Source organism: Gopherus flavomarginatus, chromosome 11, assembly GCF_025201925.1.
Source record: "Gopherus flavomarginatus isolate rGopFla2 chromosome 11, rGopFla2.mat.asm, whole genome shotgun sequence".
Lineage (NCBI taxonomy): Eukaryota > Metazoa > Chordata > Testudines > Testudinidae > Gopherus > Gopherus flavomarginatus.
Window position 1 is genome coordinate 45,866,616 of NC_066627.1, and position 9,566 is coordinate 45,876,181.

A 9,566-nucleotide genomic window follows, 5' to 3' on the forward strand; every position below is an offset into this window, starting at 1 on the left:
GCTGCAGGGATCGGGGCGGCCGCCAGGGGGCGCCAAAGCCGAGGGGCAGGGAGCAGCCGCTGAGCCCCCGCTGCAGGGATCGGGGCGGCCGCCAGGGGGCGCCAAAGCCGAGGGGCAGGGAGCAGCCGCTGAGCCCCCGCTGCAGGGATCAGGGCGTCCACCGGGGCAACGCAGAGGCTGGGTCGAGGCAGGGGGCGGCCGCCAGGGGGCGCTGCGGCGCCGTGCAGGCCGGACCGCGGCGGCGCTTCCGGGGCCGCGCGGGGCGATGGGCGAGGCGGAGGGCGGCTCGGCCGGCGCCGCGGAGAAGCCCCCCGTGCCCGCGGGAGGGGCGGCTCCGGAGCCCGGCGCGCCGGCCGAGGAGGCGGTGGTGTGGAGCCCCGAGGTGGAGGTCTGCCTCTTCCACGCCATGCTGGGCCACAAGCCCGTAGGTGAGAGCAGGCCGCGGCCAGACCCCGGCCTCGAGTAGCGGCGCCGGCCGGGGAGGAGAACCGGGGCTGGCGGAGGCTCAGGGCGCTGGGAAGCGCCGGGCCCTGCGCCGCTGTGCCGCCCCTAGTGGCCTGACGCGGGCGGCGCCAGGGGAGGATGGTGCTGCCCCCAGCCCAGCCCGGCTCCCGGGCTGCCCTCCCGTAGTCTCAGCGCCCGGCTCCCAACCCTCCCCCAGGGCGCTCTCCCCTGCCGCCGCCGCCCGTCCTTTGGGGGCCTGTGAGTGGGCGGGGGGACACGGGGGGCCTCTCCTCTGGCTGGCCGCCTGGGGCGCTGCACCCACGTCCAGCCAGGGGACTGGCCTTACAGGAGCAGAGGGCAAGTACCAGCCTTGTCTCTTTATAGGCAGGGCCTGAAACAAGCCCTGCCCCCAGCGGGTAGGGATTTTCACATGTAAAAATATAGGTAAGGAATTGCGAATACAGGGAAAACTTAACAAGGCAGGGGACTACTGCTGGGCTTTCCTTTCCCTCCCTCCCTATCCTTGACTAGGAGGGAGTGCAAGAAAGTCTGGGGGAAAGGGGTCACGAAAGCTTATGCTCAAATAAATGTGTTAGTTTCCAAGGTGCTACAATTACTCCTGTTCTTTCTCCCCTTCAGTTGTTCCTTGTCGGGGAACCTAGAGGCAGTGACGCATCATCTCTGCAGGCTTGGGGGTGAGGGGTTGTTAGGTGCAAGTGAAAAATCCAGAAAAATGCTTGTTTACTTACTGTTTATCAGCCTGGATTTTAACAAGTAGACCTGCATAGATCTGTTGTAGTTACTTATTCTGTGACATGATACACGTACATCTTAGTGCAGGGGCTCTCAAACTGGGGGTTGGGACCCCTCAGGGGGTCACAAGGTTATTATATGGGGGGTTGCGAGCTGTCAACTTTCACCCCAAATCCTGCTTTGCCTTCAGCATTTATAGTGGTGTTAAATATATTAAAAGGTGTTTTTAATTTATAAGGGAGGTTGCGCTCAGAGGCTTGCTATGTGAAAGGGGTCACCAGTAAAAAAGTTTTGAGAGCTGCTGTCATAGTGAATGGTTTCAGAGTAGCAGCCGTGTTAGTCTGTATCCGCAAAAAGAACAGGAGTACTTGTGGCATCTTAGAGACTAACAAATTTATCTGAGCATAAGCTTTCGTGGACTACAGCACTACATGCATCCGATGAAGTGGGCTGTAGCCCGCGAAAGCTTATGCTCAAATAAATTTGTTAGTCTCTAAGGTACCAGAAGTACTCCTGTTCTTTTTGTCTTAGTGAATGTCGCTGATAGCGCTAACTTTTTCCTGCCTTCCTTCAGGTGTGAATCGCCACTTTCACATGATTTGTATCCGAGATAAATTCAGTCAGAATATCGGACGTCAGATATCCTCCAGAGTGATTTGGGATCATTTGAGCACCATGTACGACATGCAAGCACTAGTGAGTATAGAAGATTGACATTGGGTAATCCTGATTTCCAGTAGATTTCAGCAGCTTTGATATGTCAGACTCGTTGGGCCTGATTCTTCCATTAATGTAAATTAGGTGACTCCTATGAGGTCAGTGGAGTTTCACCTGTGTAAAACTAGTACAGGAAAGAGGAAAATCAAGTCCGTTATTTCTTCCATCTTATGCTCTTGCTCTGATGTAAAATTTCTAGTTCTGTAGGCCCTGACCCAGTAAATACTTAGGCACATGCTTAACTTTATACATTCAAGTAGTCTTACTGACATGTATAAAGTTAAGAACTCACAAGCCATTTGCAAGATCAGGGCTGAGAAATTGTCTCCCTCACATCCTGTATCTTGTCCTCTGATAACCCTTATGGAACTCCTGACCTCAGACTCAGATACCCTATTATGAGTTATTTGATCTTTTCCTATGCATGAAATTACTTGGGTGTTTGTTTAGAAAATCTGAACTGATAGTTCTAACAAAATCATACAAAATAAATTTTTCTTTTCTTTTTAAGCATGAATCTGAGATTCTGCCCTTCCCTAATTCAGAGAAAAACTTCATCCTGCCTGAGGAAATTATCCAAGAAGTGAAAGAAGGTGAGATCTGATACTAGGTTTTACATTGGGATGCTTTAATCCAATGTAGGTATGATTAGCCAACTTGAACTCCAGAAGAAGGGAAGAAGTAATGATGTTCCAGCCTGATGCCAGTGTTTCCCATCATCGGATTGTGTGGGTATGGAAAACAGTAGAAAGTTTAACATAGATGGAATCTTTGATACAAAGACATTTTATTTACACTATTTAGATCCAAACTGTCCCTTTGATTGAGTACACAGGTCTTCCACTTACTGCAGGGGAGGGGTGGCTGCTGTGCGCAGCAAGGTCATCAAAATTTGGCCCTTTGGACTCATATGCAGGTGATTAAAGGTTTATTTGTTTTGGAAGCGAGACGAAGTTGCACACTTTAGTAAGACTACCATTGATAGTAAGCACTGTGTCTGACTGTGTTTGCCAGGCTAGATCCTTTGTGTTTAAAATGATGGCCATGGAGTTTTGTTTTATTTCTAGAAAGAACTATATTAAAATATATAGTCTGTTTGGCCAATGAAAATTCCAGTTGTGTGTATGTGGTAAAATATTACCAATTAAGATTCATTAGGCAATTGTTACAATAATGGTACTTTTCTTGAAGTACAACTGTTTTAACACTGTAGTTACATTGGATAGCTGCAGTTCTCTGGCAGGTAAAACACTTGCCTTTTGATGGGATGTTTCACAAATCACCTGTGGTGTGTGGGAATTTTGCAATTGTTAGTTTCTTACATTCATTTTGTTTGTTTTATTTCCAAGACCACCATAGATAAAATTCTTTCTCCTTCTGAAGGGATACATTCTTCATACACTTCTTGCAGTAGTTGCCTCACAAATTACTTGAAAGCAAACTGAGAATCTTATCTTAAATTAATGCATTTATAGCTTTAAAGCAATACAGTTGTATTTATATTCAACTCTAAAATCTGTTCACAGAATCATAGAACTGGAAGGGACCTCGAGAGGTCATCTAGTCCGGTTCCCTGCACTCAGGGCAGGACTAAGTATTATCTAGACCATCCCTGACAGGTGTTTGTCCAACCTCCTCTTTAAAATCCCCAATGATGGAAATTCCACAACTTCCCTAGGCAATTTATTCCAGTGCTTAACCACTCTGACAGTTAGGAAAAACTAATGTCCAACCTAAACTGCCCTTGCTGCAATTTAAGCCCATTGCTTTTTTTCCTATCCTCAGTGGTTAAGAACAACAATTTTTCTCCCTCTTCCTTGTAACAACCTTTTATGTACTTGAAAACTGTTGTTATGCTCCCTCTCAGTCTTCTCTTCTCCAGACTAAACAGACTCAATTTTTTCAATCTTCCTTCATAGGTCATGTTTTCTAGACCTTTAATCATTTTTGTTGCTCTTCTCTGGACTTTCTCCAGTTTATCCACATCTCTCCTGAAATGTGGCACCCAGAATTGGACACAATACTCCAGTTGAGGCCTAATCAGCACAGAGTAGAGCGGAAGAATTACTACTCATGTCTTGCTTACAACACTCTTGCTAATACATCCCAGAATGATGTTCACTTTTTTTGCAACAGCGTTAACACTGTTGACTCTCATTTAGCTTGTGATCCCCAGATCCCTTTCCGCAGTACTCCTTCCTAAGCAGTCATTTCCCATTTTGTATGTGTGCAACCGATTATTCCTTCTTAAGTGGAATACTTTGCATTTGTCCTTACTGCATTTCATCCTATTTACTTCAGACCATTTCTCCAGTTTGTCTGGATCATTTTGAATTTTAATCCTATCCTTCATTTAATGTTTCTCCATGATTTTTGACTGCTTAATTTCAAAACTCCTTTATTCTTAGAGATCCTCTCTGTGTAATCTGATCTAGCAGAAATCTCCACCGATATGTAGCCCACTGACCAAAAAAAAAAGTCAAACTTGGAAGATCCAGATTGTCATCAGGTACCCAGTGCTGTTATCCAAGATAGGAATTGGAAGTTTAGACGTCTACCTCTGAAAAAGGACAGTAGTTCTTACGAAATTTTAAACTACACTGGAACGCCTCTCAACTACTAGCTGCAATAAGTATTCCACTCAGTATTTGTAAAAGGCAGCATCAGTCCAAGCCATTGCAGCATATTTTGCCCAGTTACTATTATAAAAATCTATTGGAATCTGTGTTTTGGTGACATCTGCCCTAATTGTTTCCATGACTCTACCTTATATTTGATGTCAGCAGTGATTGTGGCTCAATTGTTCTTTCCAGCCATCTGTTTTTTGGCAATGAGTAATCTGTTTACTTAACTTGAGTCAGTGTTGGCTGTTACAGTAACCAGTTTTGAACACCGTGTACAGTAACCAGTTTTGAACACTGTGCACTTACAGTTGATCCTGAGGTGCCGAACACAGGAAAAGATAAATTATACTTCTATCGACCAACAATCATCATTTGCTTAATAACTCTTTTTACAGGAAAAGTAATGATTGAAGAAGAGGTGAAAGAAGAAATAAAAGAAGAGTTGGAACCTCATGCAGGCCCAGAAGAAGGTACATCTGTAATTTTTATACTTCATAGCCAAACTTATCTAGAAGGCAACAGCAGTTCTGAATGGATTTCATCAAGTGGTATAGACCCAAAATTTGACTTACCTTAAACTTAAAAATGGCATGATATGGTACAGAATCTTTAAAGAACAAAAGAGCATCAGTCCGTTGCCAAGAACTAAAATACTTTAAAAATGCAGAAACTACTGTCTTTCTGGAGATCAACAAATTTGTATCCCCTTTGCTGGTTCTGCAGTTATACTGAACAGTGCCAAAGTCCTCAAGCAGTTGATCTGAGCTCTGGGAACAGATGCTAGAGGATAAAGGGCCATAGCTGATTCCTGTTAAAGCCAGAGGTAAAACTCCCATTGCAGTAAGCCAGCCTCAAGGTGACAAAGGTGTAGATCACACTAGCAAGGTCCACATTCAAAAGAAATGATTGCAATCTTCTGGCTCGGTGCAGATGGGAAATATAGTCCTTGTATCTTCTGCTATATGATCCTGTAGCAACAGCTGTGGATATAACAGTATCCCTAGTTTGTGAAACTGAAACAGATGGCAGGCACCACATCTCAATGGGAGGAATCCTTGCAGTACCAGATTAGTTGGTTCACCTATTTTGGCATCCTGCTGGCAGCAGTTGCCAATATCTGATATTTCAGAGGAATTACCTTTTGCTCCCACCTCAGTTGGGCAGTGCTATACAGTGCTGAAGCAGGGGAACTCCATTCTTATCTCTGAAGCTTCCTCCCTGACATATGAGATGTGATTTCTCTCATCATTTTACGTTGGACCTTGTGTTACTGCAATCAGTGAGGATTTTACTGTTCATTTTAATAAGAGCAAAATCAAGCCCATTGTGGGTCGTGAAATTATCCAGTTATATCATAAAATACTTGTTTAATTTTAAAATACAGCTACAATATTTACGTCAATGACAGTGAGTTTCATAGGCTGAACATGTGCCCTGTAAAGTAGAAGTCCCTTGGAATAAACAAACATTATTGCAATATAATCTAGGTTAGTGGATTATACTACTATTTTTAATTGATTTATCAAAGTATGTGGAGCATTTTAAGGACAAATAAATGAAAGTAAGGTATTCGTTTTAAATAACTTTTTCTCTGTAAAATGCAGAGAATACTTGCATACTTACAAGGATGTTGGGAGGCTTAATCAGTTCGAAAATTTCTATATAGTATACAAAAATTGTTCATATGAGCCTGATTTGGAGTCCTTGCTTTGATCCCTTTTCAGCTTATGCACCTTCAGGAAACTTGGGAAAAGCAGCTGAAAAACCAAGCAGCAAAGAGAAAGAAAGGAGCTCATCAGATTCTGGGTCCAAAGAAGGAGCTGATAAAAGGAAACGTAACAGAGTCACTGAAAAGGTCTTAAATGCAAACAGCAATCCCTCCAGTCCAAGTGCTGCAAAACGGCGCAGAACATAGAGAATACAGTGAAAGACAGGTGCTTTTAACTATAGAACCAGGGAAGGGAACAGTAGAATGGAATAGGAGAGAAAGGAAGTTGTTATAAAGATTTGTTAGGTGGAGAAAAAACTATTTGACCCTGATATTAAAAGCTTCAGCACATTGTCATTATGTGTGGACATGGGTTTGTGTGTCTTCTCTCATAACGGGTTGCTTGCTGGTCAGTATTGCTTAGCTAATCGATGGCTACATTCTCAGGATACTGCAGGAGAGTTGGCAGTTTTACAAGCATGTTTGTACTTAACAAGTCAAGTGGTGGCATTTTAAAATATTAGTAATGCGCGCGCACACACTCACACTGTGTTAACAGTTTGTGAAATAAGTTCTTGGCGGAACAAGGAGCCTCAGTTCTTGAAAAGCTTACGTCATTTATTTAAAGTTTGGATCCCTTTCCAGACTTATTTTTATTGCTTTCTTTGGTTACTGTTTTGGCCCCTTGCTGGGTTACTGTTCTTAGGACATTTTACTAGTAACATGTTATAGCAAGAACACCTTTTTCTATTAAATGTCTGGCTTTGTTGGTCCAGTAAAACTAAAAGCTAGTACGTTAAATAAAGATTTAAGGTGAAGCATTCTTTGTTACTGTTCTGTTTGACTGAGGGGAAAAGTAACCCTCTGTCTCATGGAGACTTAGTGTGGTATAATTTATTTTTCAACCTTTAATTTCATACTGTAAATAAAGGAAGATGTTAGATGTTTATAGACAGAAGTTCTCATAAGTGGCTTAAACTAACATGTCCAGTAGTGCCACATGGTATGAAAAGGATCCACTGCGCTATGCAAGAACTTGGAGATACTGCCTCATCCAGTTGTACTGTAATAGTGTATATAACAGTTGGTTTTGTATTTCAGTATTTAAGTCAATTTTTTTTAAAAAAAGCTATTTTTACAAAGGGCTGTTAAATGGAAATAATATTGTAAAACCTTAATCTTGTGCTGTTATTGTAATTTCCTGGAGTAGTTTTAGTTCACTCTTGCTGGTATTTTGAAACTTATTTTCAGTCTTATATGCTAGAGTATTGAGAATTGGTAGCAGTTACTATTTTTGAATTGCCAGAAAATGATCAATTCCCCCATTTTCTCCGTTCCCTCTTCCTGACATACTGATTTTAACAAGTGCATGTTAAACTGCTGAATGAAGCAGTCTGAAGTGTTATTGGTTAGTATCTTCACAGTATTAACTTTACTGTTAAATAAAACAATAGCCCAACACTTTTGTCATGAAGCATTGTCATCTACTTGAAGTGTGACTCTAATAGTTTGTCTCATTGTGTTTTATTAGTTGATCATTATGAAAACTAGCTTAAAAAAAATACAGGCTTAGGACCATTTTTTTAAAAGATACTTAGGTGCCAGTTTCAGAAATGTCTCTGTGTTGGAAATTGTGAATCCTCCTCCCTTTCCCCTATTTTAAACAATGGAGAAATGGATGTGTCTTGTTTTGGTTAAACAGTGGCACCAATAACTAGTATGTGGTCCTGTACAAAACCTCTTTGCCTTTGCAATTGGCTCATCCGTGGATCTCAGTAGAGCTCTGGCAATCTGTGTTCATTTTGTTTACTTCTGCTAAACAGGCAGGAGAGACAGCACATCCCATGCTTTGCTAGCCTTTGCCCATCATTTGTGTTTAAGTGACTACATGGTAGATATAAAATCCAGAGCACATGCCTTATTCATGAGGCTATTTTAACCTCTTAGTTTCTAGACCTCTACTCCCAAGTTTCTGCCATCCTTTCTCAGATTCCTATGCCAGGCCAGGCAGCTGGACTGAAAAAAACAAATCCTGCTGCTGTTCTTGCTCCAGGTCAATAGTTTCCTGCTAGCGGGTTTGTTAGAGGCCTGTCTTCTGCTGGCCTTCACTACACCCCACGCTGGCCTCCACAGACAAGAGGGCAGCAAGAAGAGCCTCAGCTCATCCTGAAGAGAGGAGAGGGATCTGGCACAGGAAAAATGGAAGGGCACTCCCACGGTAGGGAGTGACAACAGAGATGAGGGCAGGGCAGTGGGGGGGAATATAGCTAAAAGATGATGCCTGAGAAGCCTACTGGTTGCCCCCAGTCAAACCAGATGAGGTATAGCAGGCAGCTAGGTTTCCCCATGAAAAAAGCTGCAGGAAACTGGGGCCTGTTTAAGGGAAGGGGGGGGATGTGTGGCAGAGGGATTGGTGGGTGTATTCATCGATCAAGTAACCATCCAAACTTTGAGGAACATGGCAGAGTCCACAAAGTCAAACTTCAACTGTGCATAGATTGTGATGGCACTAAGAAGCAGGGCTTTCCCCTCCACTTAGCAGCAGCACAGCCCAAAGAAGTCTATATTACTTTTTAGGGGAGTGGGTGTTGTCAAGACAACCAGGGGATGCACTGAAGCGCTAAAACCCTGATGGAAGATGATAGTGGCCAAACCATGCAATCTTGTAGAGAATCCCTTTGGGGTGTTGTGTGCATTAACCACAAGGCTATCCTTTCAAAAAAGGGTATTTTTGCTATGTTGATCGCAGGCTTTGCCAGCTCTTATGTTTTTGCAAAGCTGCCTGACTGTGACAGGACATCACCATGTGATGCAACACTTCAGCGTAATCCCTGAGTGGGTGGGATGGATTTCCTGGTTTTTGCTTTTTTGATCTGGTAGAAGGGATATATAAGAGTAACCTAGAAACTACCCATTTTGAGGTTAATTTAAAATGGAAACCAGCCTTAAAAAATACCAAAATGTTCTGCAAGATGTCCTCTTCTCCCCACCTTCATGAAGCTCTGGCTTCTTTGCAACCTTGTCCCTTGATTTTTTTCCCCTTCAAATAAATCATTATTAAGTTGATCGAATGCAGATTTGGGGTCTGGTACCTCCTTACTCCAATCCTGCAAAGAGGTGCTCACGTGCTTACACTTATGCACTATTAAAATCGGACAAACATTTGTAGGATTGGATTTTACAGCCTCCTATTGCCCGCTGGCAGTGGGGCCAAAAAAGGTAGTGAGCGCTGGGCCCCTCCTGGATGCCTGCTCTCTACCATGGCCCCTGCAAATCAAAAGAAAGATAACAGTGCAGTACCCTACGCTAGGCATCCATGG

At 43.3% G+C, this 9,566-nt stretch overlaps 1 protein-coding gene across 1 annotated transcript; it reads left to right on the top strand.

Annotated features, from left to right (window-relative positions):
• Positions 1 to 233: 233 nt before the first annotated feature.
• Positions 234 to 7,707, top strand: MRGBP (MRG domain binding protein). Its single transcript, XM_050918704.1, has 5 exons — positions 234 to 428; positions 1,772 to 1,893; positions 2,426 to 2,507; positions 4,934 to 5,008; positions 6,263 to 7,707. Exons 1-5 carry the CDS (start codon positions 266 to 268, stop codon positions 6,451 to 6,453), a joined length of 633 nt encoding a protein of 210 aa, XP_050774661.1. The 5' UTR covers positions 234 to 265; the 3' UTR covers positions 6,454 to 7,707.
• The last annotated feature ends 1,859 nt before the right edge of the window (positions 7,708 to 9,566 follow it).

What these genes read in the sequence shown, in the direction of transcription:
- MRGBP (XM_050918704.1), top strand. Translation starts at nt 266, where the DNA reads ATGGGCGAGGCGGAGGGCGGCTCGGCCGGCGCCGCGGAGAAGCCCCCC. An exon ending in GCTGGGCCACAAGCCCGTAG is followed by an intron (nt 429 to 1,771) that starts GTGAGAGCAGGC and finishes GCCTTCCTTCAG; the next exon opens with GTGTGAATCGCCACTTTCAC. An exon ending in TATCCAAGAAGTGAAAGAAG is followed by an intron (nt 2,508 to 4,933) that starts GTGAGATCTGAT and finishes CTCTTTTTACAG; the next exon opens with GAAAAGTAATGATTGAAGAA.